Here is a 19,297-nt window from a genome sequence, read left to right on the forward strand (position 1 = left end):
AGAGGTTGCCAGTATGGCTGCATCGTCCGCGTAGCCGAATCTGGAGTTTGGATTACCTAGTCGGAATAAGGGGGCTAGGTATAGCATAAACAGGATAGGGGAAACTGGCGAGCCTTGCGGCAGGCCACAGGAAATGTCTGTCTTTGGGCCAATTTCGCCGTCGAGCCGAATTTGTACTGAGCGTCCCGTGGCAAAGGAGGCGATCCAACGACACGGTAACACAGTATTAATATCACAATCAACCGTCGAGTGGGCTCGCATCATGTGATTTCGGCTTATCATCTTATCGCCAGATCGCAGCAATTTTATTTTGTCCGTCTGCCTTCATATTCCATCGATCAACGATCAGGAAATGATGAGCCTGCAGAGTCTCCCGGCGGAGGTTACCCTCCAAATATTCCAATTGTTGGATAACATCGACGATGCGCTCCGTCTGGGACGGTCCTGTCGTCAGCTGTATCGTATCCTAGACCGTCCAGGCCACCGGCACATGATCATGAAGTCCATCATTGTAGGCTCAAGTCTCATAAACCCAGGATCCAAGTAAATAATTATTGACTCTTCATAGCAACGGTCAGAGTATCACAAATACGACCTCCAGCTTTCCCATCTGACGCAGTTCCACGCGGAATGCGCAAAAATCTACGCGACACAACCGCGGCTGCCAATGTCCCGCCGACCGGACACGGACATGGTCAAGTCGTTTCATGAACCGTCCAAAGAACTCCTCGCGTCACCGCTGGCTGTGGCAGAAATCGTCACCAGGTGGCATGCGATGAAGGCCTTGTTTGATCTCTACTGCAAAAAGTCAGTTCGCTCGTCGTATATGGCGAACTGGGAGACATCATGGAACTGCTTTACAGAAACGGACGGTGAAAATGAAACCGCCGGACCATCTACTCAGAGTATTTGCGATTCCTTTGCGCAACTCCCGCTGCAAGAAAAGCAGCGGGCCTACGAGCGGTTCTACCGTGCTCTCACGGCCCATTGGGTCGCCGTGGAGTTGACCTGGGTGATCAGGGTCTCCAAGCACAAAACGGAGAGGGATTTCAAACGCTGGGAAAGGACAGTCTACAATCGATGGTCGAACAACCCACAACGTTCCCTGGAGGAGAAGCTGGACATCTTTGAGATCCTGGACTTCGTCTGGTTCTTCCTGGTGAGCAAGATATTTGACCACTCGGGAACCGTTGCCGACTGGATCGAGGTGGCACTGGAGTCTGCTACGCCTCGTGACCTTTCTCCCCTCGATCTATACCTTTCGCATATTGAGGGCTCAGGACATCCCGCCCAATTGGGGACAGACCATCCCGATGTGCTCGCCGATGACTACACAGGTTGGTTCATAGACGATCTGACATCCATCATCCGTCCACCTCATGTGATCGAACTTCTGCTCCGATTAGCCTGGGATCCGAAGTCTCAGTCTGACTTTGACCGACCGGAATATGTGCGCAAGCTGGGCCTCTTGGACCAGTCTTACCGGTGGGAACAAACAAAGGCAGACGGGTTTCGAACTTACGATGTTGAGCTCTATACCATTGATCTCCCGGATACAGATATTCTGTTGAGCCTGTATGATATGGCATTCCGCGTCCAGGACGAAGAATTGTGGGACCTAATCACGAAGAAATATCGATGGCCCGACAGTGAGATTGATGAGCAGGAGCTGAACAGTGAATGCGCGGAACAATGGGAATGGGACAAGGAGAATCTGTGGAATACCGACATGAGAGGGGAGATTTTCTTCCGCCAAGAGACGCAAACCGAACTATTTGAGCGCTTAATCCAGCTTGAGGGGCTGTATATCATGGGGGAAGGTCTGGTATTCGATCCATTAGATCCTGAGGGGCTGTATCTCATGGCCGATTAGCCTAGAATTGGTCCTGATTATGACATTCATTGTACTCACCCGCAAGCTTCAACTGCACAGCGGAGGAATTTAGAACAGAATCCCGCGCTCCTCATCATACTTGATCACGTTCATGTTCGAGAGCTGCAGCATTCCATCTGACACTCTCACCCGAAGAGATCTACCGAAGTATGGATAAGTGCGAGATGTGGAGAGAGACCTGTTGTTGTGGTCATCAATGGGAATTCGTGCAAAGGACGGGTTGATGGATGCGAACCTACATCAAGAAGATTAGCGCAGCATTGTAAGAGAGGAGAAGGATGGGTCACTTTGATGATTCGAACAAACAAAAATCCAATGTTGAGGAGAGCCCGATCGCAAATCTGTAGGATTTCCAGAGGCTCAGCGAGCAAGATGCAAACCCGAAGGAAACCAGGAACATCTCAGGAGAGCAGAGATTGCTGAAGCTCACCACGAGTCAAACACGCCGTAGAGACATAAGAAGCGAAAAGTGCTTAGGATACAGGTAATGATGGAGAAAATCCCCAAGCAGTAGCATGGCACAACAAGGAGACGGGGCGAAGAATATTGGCACAGTAGGAGGTTGAGGAATCCACACAGATGATCGCAGTGTCCATAAAGAAGAAAACGAAGTGGAGGGGGAGGGAATGAAGAAGACTGCCAACGGAGCCATGGAGTTTTTCGCAGCGACAGAGGCCGATGCCAGGAAGAAATCGTCTTCCAGTCACCAAGAAGGAAAGTGCACGCCTTGGTTATGATCCATCCACATCAGCTGCGGTCCACTAGGCTTGGGACATTTCAGCACGTACGACATTGCGATCGACGACTCAATTTGTGGAATGCTACTGATGTCGCTCTCGATTGCCATCAAACAGCTCTGCGATGGCCATTGCCTTCGTCAGCTCCCTAGCCTCGAAGACAAGTCGGCGGACCACATCAGGCCACACCGACTCTTTGCGAGGTATATTTGGAAATTGACGAGGCTGGGAATCAATAGTCAGTATCAGAAAATGCAGAATCAGCCATGGAAGGATCCCAATGATGAGGAGGAGTCCGCTGATCGTGAAGCCGATGACCAGAGAGGTGATGGAACGCGCTTAAACGCGTCGCGTGCGCGCTTGGTAACATACCGTTTTGCTTCTGATCAGCTTGAATCAGTGAAAGATCCGACGAATGATCGAAGAAGAAGGATTCAGGGATCACGCGACATCATCTAGGTGGACCTAGATAGACGATGGATCTGTCAAAATGGGTGGGGGTCTTCGGGGAAGCAGGAGGTGCAGGAGGATGTCGTTAGCAACTGAATGGCGGCACACCTAGTGCTGCAGGAAAAGCCACCGTGACAGTTTGTCTAAGCAAGCTGGCTTCTACAGTTGCTGCGGTGCTCAAAGATTTGAGATGCTGTTCCAGGCCTCCAGCGGACAATCAATCCTTCGACCAGGACTTTTTCAGTCCGGACGTCTTTTTTTAGTCAGATTGGATCACTAACAGGCAATTCAATTAGTTTGCACGGCGCAAAAGACACAATTTTCACCTTCGCCTTGCAAGACTCTTGTTTGTCAGGGGACGGAGGCTGGAGCCGAGAGGAACGAGATACATCAACTTCTGTAGCGTCCGGGGAACGTCTCGACTTCCGCCGCCAAGTGGGTTTCTCGCTGATCTTTTCCAGAAATTGGTTCGCTTGACTCGTTCTCATTGACGCATAAAGAGGATGTTTGAGAGTCTCATTCATCCCATGTGGCTTCGTTCAAGACTCGAGCTAGCAGCAAGGAGTCGAGGACAGCCAGTAAGGCGACCACAGATTACTGTTTAGGAGCTCCGAAGCGTAGGAACACAAGACGAATCCTACGGTTGCACACTGCACAGGTCTTTTGTTCCTGAGTTCTCCTGTCATCGGCCCGGGCCGTTCGGTTGTCTGTCTGTATGTCGGATTGTCCGGGGGCCTATTTGGCCAACTCGAAAATAGTACTTCAATTTGAGACGCAGCTACAGTCAGTAGCAAGTGGCTCCAAATTTCCACAACGACAGGGGTCCCTTCTTCTCCAGAAAGCCATTACCTGCTCGTATTTTCCGGAAATCGATCGGTGTGGGAAATGATCAGGCGTCTCTAGCGGTTCCAGCCTCCCGCCATCCGCAAGCAAATGAGCAAATGTGACAGAGCAACTTTTGCCGGGACGAGAGCCCCTGCAGGCCTCGTTCCCTCAGCTTTCTGATCTCGGAGCATTCAGATCAACTTCGTGATCTTTTTGCCCGACCTCTCTCGCGCAAGCTTAAATAGACCCCTTCTGCCTCCTCGAAATCGGCTTCTTGATTCCCAACACAAGCATTCTCTGCAATTCTCTTAGGCCTCGTCCACTGCTGCTCTCGCTTCCTCTTCATCGTCTTTCTTCTCTACCTGGGTCTTTCATCTTCACTCGTCGAATCACTCGTCTTTGTCCTTCCTTTTGCTTCTTCGCAAAAAATGACTTCCTCCGACGTTCCGCAGGCTTTTGACAAGAACCGTGTAGAGGCCTTCAAGCTAGCGTTAGCAGGTAAGTTATGTTCGCTGATCTGATCTACCAAAGAGCGTCAACTGATACAGACATACTACTGTTAGATTTCCCAGACGGTCTTACCAAGACGGTAGACTTCGATGCGATCCGGTTGCTCGACAAGGTCCGTGATCACAACGACGACTGGTCGACAAACTCGCGCGCGCAGCCGGTCGCCGCACCTCTCACAGCTCCTCAGCAACGATCAGCGGCACTATTGCATCAGCGGGGAGAGAAGCTTTCCGACGCTGACTGCTGTTCACGCTGTCGAGACAATAAAGGCGTGTGGCAGTCATGCGTTGTCGCACCCATTTACCAGAATAAAGCGCTCCATTCTTACGCATGCACAAACTGCATATATTATAAACGCCCTTCCGACTGCTCCTTGCGCAGCAATTTTCAGGAAAAGGGAGGAAGCGCTTGGGTGTCTACTTCGACGGAGTAGGTGGACTGCCTTTGACGCATCTTGTGGTACCGCATGCTGATTTCAGTCCAGGACCGTGCTTCAGCGCGGCGGACTGCTTGCCGCTATCACGCAGGATAGACTCGAACAGGCTCAACAAGAACGGGCTCAACGAGAACGGGCTCAACGGGAACGGGCTCAACGGGAACGGGCTCAACGGGAACGGGCTCAACGGGAACGGGCTCAACGGGAACGGGCTCAACAAGAACGGGCTCATAAGCGACGTGAACGCGAGTCCGAGTTGGAAACTCTCCCTCGGAGCGGACGACGAACCGAAGTTTCTGTCGTGGTCCATTCACCTGGTCCGGTCGCCAAGAGGTCGAAGACAACAGGCCGCACGCTGGGATGGTCCAAAAAGCTTCTCAAGTCGGACGAGCTCGAGCCGGTCATTACGGTAATTGCCGAGATGCAGGCGTTTCTTGCGCTGCTCATTGCCCACAAAGACGAGTTGGTTATGAAAAATGAAGACGGGTTTTCGGATTCATCGAGCGAGTCGGACGCTTTGCACTCATCAGAGGAGGAATACGATTCGGACTTGTAGGCCTGGGTTGGGTTGAAGAGTTGCGGGCACTCAGAACGGGACGAACGGTTCCGCAATTATACTGGGGACGAGGGTTCTTTCTTTTTCTTCTTCTTCTTCTTCTTCTTCTGTTTAATACTTCTTCGCAATTCTCGAATTGCGAAAAGGTCGTTCTATTGAGCTAGCTGCTTGTTCTTTTTGCTGTTCTTTCGGATTACTCTCCTGGACCCTGTTATTTACATTTCTTTGACTAATGCTTGTTGTCTTGCTTGTTTACTGTTCAAAAGTCTGTTCCAAGTTCTCGTCTTCTGCGCTACAGTTAATCTTTACCATTGTCGTTTTTGGGAAGATGTAAACCCTTGCGAGAGTAATGTTAGCTTCCTATTCCGGATGTGTCTGCATCTCGATCTTGTAGGCCGGGAACTTTCGACTTGGAACCCTCCTCTCGAACAGGATATCCAGCTCCTCGAAGGTTCTCCCTCTAGTCTCCGGGAGACACAGAAAACAGTAAAGGGTACACAACAGGCTCGTCCCCGCGAAGAGGAAGCCCAATTTGCCCTTACAATTCCCCTCGTCCTCGTTCATGGCATAGGGAATGACAACCGCAAAGACAATTGACCAGACGTAGCAACTGACGGTGGCTAAAGCGATGGTCAGCCCACGGAGTTTCACCGACGAGACTTCCGCCAGCAGCACGTAGCAGACCGGACCAAGCGTCAGATCGTAGACGAAATTGCAGACGAGCATAAGTCCGCATTGCGCCCAGGTCGTACTCGTCCGACGCGGAGCGAGATCGATCGCCCCAATGGCGAGCTGCAGCATCATCAGCGACGCACAGCCGCACAGGTACATGGTCCGACGGCCGATGTAAGCCAGCAGAACCCACGAGACGCACGTCCCGGCCAGCCCGATCGCCGTCAGACCAATGTTCATCGAGAACGCATGCGAGGCGTCCAACCCCGCCACCTCCATGAAATGCACGGCGTAGTTGATGAAAAAGACGTTCCCCGTGAACGCCTGCATACTGTACGCCATGACGCAGATTCCCAGCCGGCGGAGATTCGGCCCCCGACCGCAATCCAGATACGTCGGCCGGTCGCCCTGGAAGCTTTCCTCCAGCCGTAACGTCTCCCGGATATGCGCCAGTTTCCGACCCACATGGACCTCCGCCCCCGGAGCGGTGGTGAGCCGACGCAGCGAGACGGCGGCGGCGTCGTCCCGGCCTTTCTTGCAGAGCCAGTAGGGGGGGTCCGGGACGAAGGCGACGAGCAGCAGCATGACCGTCGGGAGGGCCCACTGCGTGGCGATGGGGATCTTGTACGACCACGTGGTGTCCATGGCCGCCGTGCCCTTGAGGATCCCCGAGGCAAGGAGCGAGCCGATCGAGAAGGCGAGGTTGGTCATTGTCGCGACGAATCCACGCAGCACGAGCGGGGTGACCTCGCCGACGTACGCGGAGGCGCAGATGGGGTAGAAGGCGATGATGTAGCCGTTCACGAGCTCGCCGACGAACAGTTGGGCGGGAGTGTGGCTGAAGAACTGGATGAAGATGAACCCGATGGAGAGACACGAGCAGACGGTGATCATCACGCGTGGGCCGAAGCGATCGTAGGCCAGTCCCGACAGTAGAGCGCCTATGATGGCGCCGAGTAGAGTGGCGTAGTTGAAGGCTGACAGCCACCGGGCGGCGATGATGTATGCTCCTTCATGCTGGTAGCCGTAGGTTTGCTTGAAGACGTCGAGTCCGACTATACTGCGCACGATACCTCCGTCCTAAAAGGTCAGAAGGGATTCTTCCAGAAGATTGGCGGGGTGCTTACGATGCCTTTGAGAACGGTCGCCTATCGGGGTCAGCATGATCGTCCTAAGGTCACGAATGTTTCGATTCTCACGCACCAGATTCATAAATGATCCCCAGATCACCGCAGGCCAGTGTCGTCGCAGCGCAACCCAAAATGTCTGCGAATGTTCGTCCTTGGCGAACTCGAGCGACCGTTGAGTGTCGTCGAGGGCAGATGTGGGGATCGACTGCACCAACGCCGTGTATTTTTCAGTCATCGCCATCGTCCCGGACAATCATGAGGGACAACTCGCGCGGGATCAAACATTTTGAATGTCTCCTGCGCATTTTTGAGATTGCGACCACGCTTCACAAGGTCCCTGGCGTCGAATCTTGGCCGTTCGATGATCTCCAATCAGCCGCCCAGTATTCCCGTCGACCTCCGCTTCTGGTCAATCCGTCACCTTGGCAGATCTCCACCGTCGGCGAGCTGCGATGAGAAAGATAACAGACGAGGAAGACTCCGATGTCGAAATAACCGTGTGTAGATAGCCAGATTGTGGTGCAAGGTTCCGGAGGACACACTTGTTCCGCTGAGTCTTGTTACAGCTGCGGAGGGTCTTCTGACGATCTTAAACGAGAAGAAATTAAGCAAAGAGATAGGACTTCTGACGTACGACTGCTTCAAGGTGAATCATAGATTATATCATTGTATATCCACATAGCCAGTTCTCCCAGACTCGTTCTCGTCGTACAATTGGGATGGATAAACGAAGCCCTGCGACAAGGAGAACAGGTGGTGATCACATGACCTGGCTTCGGTCGGGGGCAGTCGAACGGAGCTCTACTTGAAGGCAGAGGAGATCTCCTCTTGGTCTAGAATCGGCTACGGGGAACCTTACGGACTACGAATGACAATTTTCATCTCTGATCGATCAGCTTTATCCCCAGTCGCGTTCAAAGTGATCGCTGAGGACGCAATCCAGATTGATTGTGGACCAGCCACTGAGTGGCTGGAGACTTGGAGGCTGTGCTGGCTGAGTTAAGCGAGATCACGGGACGGACGTCGGAAGCCACACTGTGATGCGCCACACTGGGATCGAGCCACACGACTGCAATTCCTGAGCCCAAATCACATACTTTGTTGCACTCCAGGTTTCCTCTCGAAGTCATCATTCGATTCGCCTGTCTTTGAGACCTTCCTGGGATCGTTCCTGCATACTTAATCTGTACTGTGATGAGATTGGCGCTTAGCACGAGGTACTCCAACCGTCTCTAGCTCGTCCCCCGAGCTTTCCTGAAGAAATACCTTTCACCTCGTTCAATGTTATACTAGAGACATAGCGATAGACATTACATCGAACGGAAGGCTGCAACTATGAATGTAACGGTCGTTTCGTGGTCCATGGCCTGATCGAAGGCTTGAACTCGGAGGACAGTCCAATCTTTATCCAGCCGACAAGCACTTGTTTCTTGAGCAGGAGACAACCGAAGCTTGATCTATACCCCCATGCCTAGGAAGTGTGTCGATGATATTGCTCTACATCGAACTCGATCCGTTAATGTTGTTCTTTGCAGTCCTCTGTCGATGATCGGTCAACTTCGCAACTACTTCCCATTCGCACGACGGCCAAACGAAGATATAAAATGCAGAATAGATCCTTGATCAGAACTCTCATGATCGTCTGAGTAGTCAGAGTACGCTTATCCTGTGCAATAACGTCCCTTGTACCTTCGTGGGTGCCATGTGCCTGTCGGAGTCTTATTATATCTTCGATGCTTATGTCGTTGCGGTATCACGCGCACAAAATATACACTTGACCACGATCGAATGCCACACCATCAACGAACTTGCTAATGGATTCATATCTCCATACTGCATGGCGTACCCAGAAATCAAGAAGTCGTCAAGAGGACTGACAAGTCACCTAGGAAAAAAAAAGCGTGCCTCGGCCATGCAAGATTCCAAGCAATGCCTCAGGACGACGAAGGCTTCACTTGCGTAACACTGTCAGCCTAGCTTCGAGTCTAAGAAGAGAAACCCATCAACTGCAGAAGGGAGCAAACCACTACCGAGGTCGACATGTTGACACCGGCAAGTTCAGAAGCAGCCACGCATCACCGGTGACGTTTAACGGAGCTTCGGACACTCCTTGACCGTCCAGACCTAATGATTTCACTCCTCGCTATTAATCGCGACGTGCCGTTGCCTGTATTTTGACGGATGAGACTCTCCTGAAGGGAATTTATCCTGACATGGAATCATGACAAAGTCTTTGAACACAGCAAGGAGCACAGCTTGCAGTCTCATACTTGATCGAGCACTCAAGACCAGAGACATGGACCCTAGATTTTGAATTTTCATGTCCTTCTGTTTGAGTGTAGGACCCCTAGTATCATTCGCTAGCACCCTTCAAATCCCTCGGCATGTTCGACGACAATCCTCACATCACTTAGGACCTGCTATTGGTGGATGGTCAATAGAAGCTCAAAATGTTTTGAGCAGAACTAGGACGCCAAGGGAGGCAATTTCACCTTTTAGCTGTCTTCAGTCAAGAGTTAAGTTACAATGTGAGCCCTAACAACCCCGTGAAATAGACAATTCAATTGACAACAGGTAGTTGGCGATGGAAACATTGAGTGACACGGGGAAAGCGAGGCAGGCGGGGGAGAGAATATGTAGAAAGCAGAGGGGCGAGAGGAATTGCGCCAGAAGACCAGAACGTTAGCAACACAGGAATGTCGAGAGACCAGACGGGGCCGTCTGTCTCCTAGAAAGAGCCCTCAAGCATATTGCATACCAGCTTTGTGCTGCAGAGTCTTCCCATCGAACTTGAACCTCAAACCCAAACACCTCCCATGTTCTCACCAGGGGTTTGTGGCACCCAGCTGCACAAAAATATATCCTCGACGTACCTTGATGCTGAATCTTCTCGAATGCCTGGCCGATATAACCCTCGGCTAGAGAGTCCTCCAAATACTTCCACGAAGATATCCACCAGTGTCCTCGTTGTTCTACAAAGATCCACTCGAGGCCACACTTGCCAGAGGATGAAGACAACAGCTTTAGCACCCGTGCGGATTTGCAGCCAAAAAACACCCTGCTGACCAATAGAGACCTTTATCTCCCAAGGGTTACTGGTAGCGACTACAGCACATTTTCTCAATCTCGCCCGAGCTTGTCTATTCCAGCTCAGCCATCAGCGGGCCTCTCGTCAACGAGCCGTTGCGCCTGGATACCGACGATCCTGAACCGGGACCCCGAGGACCCAAATCAGGCCCTCCATCCGGATTCTCCAATACAACATTCGGAAAATCGCCAACATCGGCATGACATCGCTTTCCCTGGACCCGACTGCGCAATCAGTCATCGGACCAGAAGCCCGGTACCACTTGCTGCCTTGCACAATTCGTCAGGGAAGCCGTCGATCATTCCATATCATATGGCCAGCCGCGAGATTGGGCACCCTGTACACTTGCTACCTGCGCTGGGGGCTGTTGTCTGGCAGCCCTGGAGGATCCCAGAGGCGGCATCGATCAGCTCCATCGTACGGCCTCGTAGGTCGATGTCAATTAGTCGTCGAAAGACGCATCTGAGCACGGGCGGTGGACTTCATTCCCACGAGGGCTATCATGGCTGTCGAAGACTCTGACTACGAGAGAAATCCACTGGCTATCCCGTCCCCGTCAATCCCTAACCTCGAACTCCATATTCGGCATACTGACCGCCGCTTGGTCAACCCTACCACCGCGATGAGTGCAAGCTTATTGAACATGCCAACCGCACGATTTGAGAGACCGGAGACGCCATGATTGCCCACTGAAAGTTCTCCGCGGGCCGAGTGCAACCCAGAAGAGACGTCATCTTGCAAGCCGACAGCCTGGAAGACGCTGAGCGGCTTACCACAATAACGTCAAGCATAATGAAGTCTTCTAATTTGCTGTTCCTGAACTATACGTCTCATGCTTGAAATAATTAAATGAGCCTTTGCAGAGGTGCTCATCACATCATGGCCGGTGAAACGTCCAGTGTAGGTGGTTGATCGTTCGAGGCGTCCCCCTCATAGTCCACAAGCAAGAGTGCTTCCGCTCGTTCATGAGTATTGTCATGCATGATAGTGGCACATCCTTCCGGGAGAACCATACTCCCTGGCTTGTTTCTCTTGAAAGCTATAAATCTCCAAGTGATACCAATCTGAATGAATGTGGCTCCGTGATGAAGCAGCACATGAATCATGAGTATGCTGCGTGGTAGAGTGGTGTAACGCCCCAGGAAGCTTCAGACTGCACGTTTGCCGTTTGGCAAGGGGGTATTGAACTTTTTGCCGCAGCCAGCAGAGCGTCATCAAGATGCACCTTATACTATGCGAGTACTTGCTTGGGGTATCCTTCATCAACAGTTTGACAATGGTAAGATCTCCTTTCTTAGTAATGCTCAGACCTGCGTGAAACCCTCGTGAGCAAGACCTTAGCAGCAGGTGAATATCCGTGCTCCGCTGTAAGTTCGATGAGAAGATACTCAATCGTGGCCACCTGACCGTGTCGTGCAGCGACATGAACCAGAGCTTCCGGGGGTGGAAGTATCGATTAGTTCCCCATAATTCACTGAGATCTCTCGGAGATTCCATATATATCCTGCAATGAGCAGAATCAACAACGTGGATAAATCAAGAATCGACACATCGAGATGTTTACTCCGTAAATGGTATCGATGGCACAACTGCCATTGACACAAGTCAATGCAACCGTGGAAAGATGAGACGGACTCAGGCGGCCACCAAATCACTCCTGAATCAGCTCGTGGTTGTGCAGATTCGTCAGTACGGATAGTCGTTGGTCTTGATTCGATTCGAACAATAGGCTGTCGCCAGAGTTCTCCGTTCAGCGACTTGCAGGCCGCAACATCTAGTCTTCGCGTGTGTGATGCCATTCGAATCACAAAGAAGGCGGGAAGGTCCGCATGCTTCAGTTGATTGGGACTCGTACAGAACTCCTTGAATGGGTTATGATTCATGTAGTAGGATGTGCTCTAGGTTTCAGAGTGTGTTTTGCGCCGCATCAGCGCATGTGGGTTGTTTGTCTGGTCTGAACTGTCTTAGAGTCCAATGATGTCTTGAGTAAGACATTTCGTTGCGTTCAGTGTTGCTGAGATTTGGTCATGACTCGTGATCCTTTACTTGTTTCCACTGGATTGCTCCCTCTGTGTTATCTACCAAAAAACCTGGCAGTTCAACCAATCAAGGCCCGGGTGGTCTAGTGGTATGATTCTCGCTTAGGGATTAACCCAAGCATATCTGCGAGAGGTCCCGCGTTCGATCCGCGGCTCGGGCCAGCCTTCATTTTTTTTTCCTCCTCGTTTCGGCCGCTTTTTTTTCTATCTCGAGTTACAGAAAAATTAGCGACACTCCCGTTCCGCGGTGTTTACTTTTGTGGCCTCCCAAAGTCTAGCTCTTCGACGGCAGTACCGGGTATTCTTGCGACGTCTCAAAGGTACACGATGGCGAGACCTTTTGTGGTATATGTGCGGCTGTGTGCGAACCGACATAGACCTATATCAGGCTCGGCAGAGTTAGCGGACTCAGCCACGATGACGTCCTTCTATGTTGGATGTGGTTAGCTCTGTGCTGCGAAATATCAGCGGAATACTCCGGCTCTGATGCAGGGCAATGGACGACGCCTGTGAAGACCTGACTTGGAGAGCCTGGACTCCTGGTGGAGATTTGAAAGGGCTCTTCGTGTGCCATCCCTCTCCTTGAGTTGTTTATTCAGATCCTCGCTGAATGATAAGTCACCTGCCGTGAAGCAATGCTGAGTGCTCTCTAAAGCGCTGATGCGGTCGACACTTCCTTGAGCCATCATTGCTGACAACCCATGGATTGTGTCAAACAACGACCCTGGGCACTGCTACATGGATGTCTGTGAGGGTTGCCCAAAAGGTATGTAACATCTTTGCATACAACATGTTTCATGTTTCAGGAACAAAGTCAAAGAATCTCTACCCTTTAGCTAATCCCGCCCCATGTACGCGCTGTCAAGCACTTTCCCACGAGGATATCGAGTCTGCGCATCGTCACGTCCCATCTCATCTCCCACAGCCGAGCATCCAACACCTTCCTATTCTTCGACACCTTCAACCATCCGCTACCGGTGTGGGCGAGCAAGTTCTACAACCTGATGCCTACATCGCCGCAGAAGTTCAATATGAGCCAGCCTGTATCAGGGATTGAACCAAGAATAGCGGTGTTTGTGAACTCGTAGACGGCTGATCACGCGCCCCCCCCTTCCCGGGTGGCATCATGGATCCCTGCGCAATAGAGGGACAGCTCCCTCAAGCCCCTTGCTGGAATCGGTACGATTAGTTTATCTTGAAAGAGCAAGCGAGTCCGAAGTGTGACGCCGAACACGCCAACAACAAAGGCACTGCAGGAGCTGTTGACCTCGATACTGCGCCGAATGTGAGAAAAAACCGCTGCCACCTCTTCGTCGTCGGGCTTTAGTCTGGCATCCCCGCCAGCATGACCCCGCCACCAACACGGTGGCGTACGTGGTCCAGGAGAAGGCGGACCTGCTGGCTCGTCAGTTCTTCCGGGCCCCCTGGACGCCGATCTGGATGATCTTCGGGGCTCCGACACCAAACGTCTCGTGGAAACAACCAAGGTCAAATCAAGAAAGCCAGAGGGTGCAAACAAAGGAGAGAGATATATTAAGGAAAGGTGGAGGGGAGGGGGAAGCCGTCTCGCAGACCTCTGTTTGGTGCTTGACGGCCCTAGGGCCTTTCAGGGGATCATATCAACGCCGTGCCATGAGGTCTCCCCCACGGCCTGAGTGCCGGATACTGAACTGTCTTCTATCTCAATGCTCATCCGGGCCAGGAGAGTCGCTATTGCTGTCGCTATCTCCTAGCTGCGTGTGTTTCCCTGTGACTGCCTTGAATTGCCCAGCAGCCCTATCTGTACCATGAAATCCGCGGCCAGTTGCGCGGAATCTGGTTCAGAGACCATCGTTTTGTAGTCGTCATGTCGGTGTCTTAGGCGCCAGAATGACATCTCTGGCTTAGAGATCGTGATGCTGATGATGTCGTCATGCGAAAGCGGCATCATGCCCTTCCTCGTGAACGTCGTCACCTCGATGTCCAGGAACAAGGGCATGTACAAATCCGCGGTCACGATCATGCGCAAGCCCTCCTTCGCCAACCTGGACCAGATGTTGCTCACGTACTCGGGCTCGCCCCTGATCATGTCCTCGGGGTCGATCCAGCTCGCGATGATGACCTCGCCCAGGCTCAGCGCCTCGTCCATGTCCATTTTCCTGAGCTTCTTTGTGACCCTGTACATCCTCATGTTCGAGTCCGAGCACAGGAGCAAGATCAAGCCCATGGTCGAGAAGCAGTCCGTGCACGTCTCCATGTTCAAGTATGCGTCGCGTAGAACCCATTGCATCTGCGTCATCTAGGAACACGGTCATGGACTTGCCGCCGGACTACTACTACAACGCCACAGCCCTGGACGTGTCGACAGCCAAGGTGGTGATCGAAGACGACTGCGTGTTCATCAGGGATACTTCCCACTGTGGGGCCTGGCTTCAAACAAACTCGGGGTCTTGGATAAGAGGTTGGTCGACTGGGCGGTCTCGAGGAGATGCATCATCACGGACAGGATCTCGTACTACGTCTACTGCAGGAACATTGCCTCGTGGTCGCAGATGGAGTCGATCAACGCCGTGTGCGAGCTCCTGGAGACTACTGCAACCGACACCAACGCCGCGGTCAGCTACACGAAGGCGCTCATCAAGTTCTACCGTTGCTGTCCAGGCACACGAACATGCGCATCGCCAAGAGCGTCCGCATCGACATCAGAGGACCCGAGCACGTAGTTGACCATGTAGCTCAACACGAGGAGAAAGATCAACTCGTACGCGAAGACGTGTCACAACCTGAACAAGAGGTGTGCCATGTGCTCGAAGGAGATGCAGCCCGAGGTCAACCTCTGCGCCGAGGGCACGCGGGGTAACATCTGCATCATCAAGCCCATGAATCAGAACCAGATCGCGTTCAGCGTCAACATCTCGAAGCCGAGGGGCGGCTCGCGCACGTACATCAACGTCAAGCCGTTCATCACCGTGGTCACGAGGATGGATGTGTGCGACAGCTGGCAGAAGAACGGGCAGAGTGCCTCAGACGAGCACGAGAACGGCTTCAGAGGCGTGGTCACGGCCTCGAAGACGTATCCGACCCTGTCCGACCCTGTTCGAACCCGCGCAAATCCACACGTTCACATCCTTCCGGAAGAAGGAGGAGTAGCAGATGGACGTGATGATGTACGTCAAGATGAACAAGCCGAAAACCATGAAGGCGCTTGCCGTGCCAGCTGCAAGACCGACATCGAGTTCTACTCCAAGCCATAGCTACGAACAAGTTCGCGAGGATGCTCGCGTTGATCCTTGGGACTGGGTTGTACCCCGAGATCACAGAGGAGGAGATGAAGTACATCACAGCCTCAGAGCTGGGCCACGTCGCGGACTTGCTCGATATTAGGGACGCCTTCCCGTATAGCGATCGGTACTACAACCCAATCAACAACGTGGACCCGACTATGCACACATTCAGGCGGCTGGTCAACGACGGGTTCAGAATCTTGCTGATCGGCCCGCACTTGGACGCCCTCGTGACCAGGATCAAGCACTCAAAGCACTATGAGACACGTTCGAGAGAATGCACAAGGACCTCTATGCGCTCATGTTCGCGAACAGGCTGATACTCTGGATCGTGTGCCCACAAAGGAACATGGAGGAGATGATGGAGGTCATGAACAAGGCGATGCCCACGCACGGGTTGTACGACGTGCCTGAGGAATTCGACGACATCTTCGGTGCTTCGATTGGGTGGCTCGGCATCAACGCGAGCCCGAGCTACGAGACACGTGTGTACTTGTTCGACCAACCACTGTTCAGAAGGCGAATGCGTGACGAGGTCGCTTCGCGCACATCGACGCGATCAAGGACCCGTTCTACGTACATCGACCTGTAGCAGAGAAGTACACGCCGGACGACGGCGGACAGCGGCATGTTGACCTACCTCTCCACGACGGCGCCCAGAGGTACGTTGAGGTTCAACTACGCGGTCATGCCCGACATCGAGGAGCTCAACAAGCGCAGGAGGGGGATCAGGTACACCACCAACTCCACGATCGAGGACATCTTCGGGGACCGGATCATCCACGGACCACATCGACTCGATCACGCAGATGAATCCCTTGCCGTCGGTGGAGGACTATGAGCCCGTGTTCAAGTACATCCACGTGCCGCTCTTCTGGTCGAAGACATGAACATGAACTTGTTGATCAACCCGGTGGCGTTCGAAAATGGGAACAGGACCTTGAACAAGTAGCACAACACGATCATCAACACGTACATCTGCATCAACATGGACTTTAAGAGGAATGAGACCATGCACATGATCTGTATCTGGTGCGAGAAGGTGAGCACGCACTCAGACTTAGACCTCAAGAGGATGAATGACATGAACATGAAGCCAAACAAGAAGATGATCAATGTTGGCACTATAATCATGGCGTGCACCTCGTGCATGAACGACCTCAAGCTTAACCATATGCCTCGGGATGAGCTCATGAAGATGGAGATGAACTTGTACAAGCGCATGGTTGAGAGGACACTTGCGATCTCGAGCTCGGTCTGGTGCACGAACGAGAACATGTATGCGACCATGTAGAGGTTTAATCCTGTGTACATGCAGAAGCCCGAGAAGATGTTCATGGCCAAGAGTGTAAACAAGACCATGAGCTTGCGCATCTGCACGGATAAGAGGAACACAAAAGTCATGACCCCAAGCGTGATTGAGTACAGGAAAAAAGTCGCGAACAAGATCGCGTTCATGAGCCCCGCCGTCCACGCCTACGCGTTGATGAGATGACTACAAACCAGACCACCAGCAGAAGTAAAGCATGACTGCGTATCTGCACATGTTTTCAGCATGTATAAGTTGATCTACACGTCCAGGGTCACGGTCACGTCTGCCTCCTCGCTGTCGTCCGTATAGATCTGCTTGATCGAGTCTATTTCTCTGTTGTTGAAGGTGTTGGGCCTGTACATGTGCATGTACGTACACCTTTGAGCTCACGCTGATGCTCATGACCCTCTCCCCGTCCAGATCTTGGGCGAGTTGGCGCGCGCCCTCTTGATTAGGTACGCGTTGACCCTTTTGGACGTGTGCAGATGCATGAACCTGCTGTGGCCGAAGATATACTTCATGATCATGTATGGCATCTAGTTTATGATCATGCTGGCGGACAGGGCCGAGCTGGGGACTGCGTGGAGGTTGGTCTTTTTGACTTGAACTTGCCTACACAGACAGAGCAGTACACGACCCTGAACGTGTTCATGGGCTTAAGTGGAATGTTATTCTCATCCACAAAGTTGAGCAACCCCTTGTCTGTGATCAGGACTATCCTCGCGCAGAGGAGGCAGCACACGAACCTGACCGTATAATTGTTTGTGTTTATTGTCATGTCTCTGTGCTTGTTTATGTTGATGACTGAGGTGATGCCCGTGTCAAAGATTGAGTTGAGCTACGTGGTCAGCTAGCCCTACGCCTTTTTGAATGTGTATATGTGCCTGAACGCGGTCGTGACTATCTATGTCCTTGAGATTGGGTGTGGGCACGAGTAGCCCCTCGTGGGAAACTCCATGTGGGCGCTCATGATGACGCCCCTGAGCCTCCTCATGTCCGCGTTCACATTCTCGATCTCGAACTGCAACCTGACCAAGGACGCCATCATGTTCCCCTCCATGACCGTGATAGCCTCCGTGCTCAAGGATGTGCTTGTGCTCGCGTTGGTGACCATGCAGGTGATCATAGGGCTGCATCCGCCCGGCCGCCAGACTGCGTCTGCCCAGATGTACATGTCCGTGGTCATGATCTCACTCGTGTCGATGTTCGCGTAGTCGATGATGCTCCTATCACACACAGCTCATTCGTAAGAAACATACGGTAGCCTTGGATGCGAATACTAAGCTTGAGAAAGAAGAAGAAGAAGAAACAGAAAGAGGGAAGGAAAGAGAGGGAATCTATGTACAGCTTGAGCGTGAGACATCTTGGTGCCGTTGGTTGTACAAAGCAAACGGAAAATCCCCAACAGAATCTCTCGATATGGAATCACTTCAAGATGGCGGTCAACAGTCTGGTACGGCAGAATGTGAGCAACCTCTGAGAGGGCTGTCACAGCTCCCTGATGATGACCCCGAACGCGAGCACGGGCAGGCCGACCTTGATGCACATGTCCGTATTCGACCTCATGGCGATCTGCTCGGTCACGTACATGCGAGGGATCTCGTTGATCTTCATGTCGCCGATTATGACCAAGTGGCAGTTCGAGACTGAGCTCGTCTATCCAGTCGCCTTGTCGACAATGTACGCGGTCATGATCTCATTCCTGCACCTAGGATCATACGACTGCTTCCCCTGGAACAAGAACATGATCCCGACCATGTTTGTGTGCATCTGCATGCTCATGTGGAGGTTCCCGTCCTCGCCCAGCTCCGTGGGCAGGGTCCACATCTCAGACTCGAGCTCGTGCTTTGTCTCGTTCGCGTCGATGTACGTCAACTTTTCCTTGCTCTGCTCCCTGATCACAGCAACATCTGTGGATGTCCACTCAATGCTCTTCACGCCCGAGTCGATCGGCACGACCCTGACCATGTTGATGCACGCGACGAGGCAGCAGCTGCCTGGATGTTGCTGAACACGAAGCTCTGCGACGTCAGCTTGCTCTTTACTTTCATCATGAAGTTCGTTGTGAGGCCGTAATGTGTGCGTCGTCAGGTAGATCTACTCTGAGTCACTCAACTCCAGGCTTGTGTCTGGCTTAAAGAGGAGGTTGATCTTCATAAAGAAGTCTATGTCCTTAACCTTCCTTAAGCCTATGATTAACTTCTCATCCATCGGACCATCTCCATAATGATGTCCCCCTACTTGATCTCAGATAAGAAATTACACGCCTTCTAGATTAGGAACATACTTCTGACTAGATAGATCCCTAGGTTCTTATCCAGGCCTGTGTGTATAGAGGCCTTCTTATACTAGTCTATGTACATAAGTACAAGGGGTGAGTGGCGG

At 52.2% G+C, this 19,297-nt stretch overlaps 5 protein-coding genes across 5 annotated transcripts; 3 read left to right on the forward strand and 2 right to left on the reverse strand.

Moving 5' to 3' along the window:
- Window positions 1-352: 352 nt before the first annotated feature.
- On the forward strand, window positions 353-1,873 carry CDV56_100113 (F-box protein; the record flags this gene model as incomplete). Its single annotated transcript, XM_026753732.1, has 2 exons — window positions 353-511; window positions 569-1,873. 2 exons carry the CDS (start codon window positions 353-355, stop codon window positions 1,871-1,873), a joined length of 1,464 nt encoding a protein of 487 aa, XP_026610017.1.
- Window positions 1,874-4,334: 2,461 nt separating this feature from the next.
- Window positions 4,335-5,408, forward strand: CDV56_100859 (uncharacterized protein; the record flags this gene model as incomplete). Its single annotated transcript, XM_026754478.1, has 3 exons — window positions 4,335-4,404; window positions 4,470-4,845; window positions 4,901-5,408. 3 exons carry the CDS (start codon window positions 4,335-4,337, stop codon window positions 5,406-5,408), a joined length of 954 nt encoding a protein of 317 aa, XP_026610018.1.
- Window positions 5,409-5,768: 360 nt separating this feature from the next.
- CDV56_101088 (putative MFS alpha-glucoside transporter) lies at window positions 5,769-7,451 on the reverse strand (the record flags this gene model as incomplete). Its single annotated transcript, XM_026754707.1, has 3 exons — window positions 5,769-7,160; window positions 7,208-7,228; window positions 7,284-7,451. The coding sequence occupies 3 exons, from the start codon at window positions 7,449-7,451 to the stop codon at window positions 5,769-5,771; spliced, it is 1,581 nt and encodes a 526-aa protein (XP_026610019.1).
- A 6,814-nt stretch (window positions 7,452-14,265) lies between these two features.
- On the forward strand, window positions 14,266-16,894 carry CDV56_102291 (uncharacterized protein; the record flags this gene model as incomplete). The annotated part of the gene is made up of 7 exons (XM_026755910.1): window positions 14,266-14,579; window positions 14,667-15,035; window positions 15,111-15,483; window positions 15,534-15,790; window positions 15,877-16,135; window positions 16,193-16,423; window positions 16,553-16,894. 7 exons carry the CDS (start codon window positions 14,266-14,268, stop codon window positions 16,892-16,894), a joined length of 2,145 nt encoding a protein of 714 aa, XP_026610020.1.
- Window positions 16,895-17,816: 922 nt separating this feature from the next.
- CDV56_102748 (uncharacterized protein) lies at window positions 17,817-18,880 on the reverse strand (the record flags this gene model as incomplete). The annotated part of the gene is made up of 3 exons (XM_026756367.1): window positions 17,817-18,138; window positions 18,429-18,520; window positions 18,590-18,880. The coding sequence occupies 3 exons, from the start codon at window positions 18,878-18,880 to the stop codon at window positions 17,817-17,819; spliced, it is 705 nt and encodes a 234-aa protein (XP_026610021.1).
- Window positions 18,881-19,297: the final 417 nt, after the last annotated feature.

This window comes from Aspergillus thermomutatus, assembly GCF_002237265.1.
Source record: "Aspergillus thermomutatus strain HMR AF 39 chromosome Unknown NODE_372, whole genome shotgun sequence".
Lineage (NCBI taxonomy): Eukaryota > Fungi > Ascomycota > Eurotiomycetes > Eurotiales > Aspergillaceae > Aspergillus > Aspergillus thermomutatus.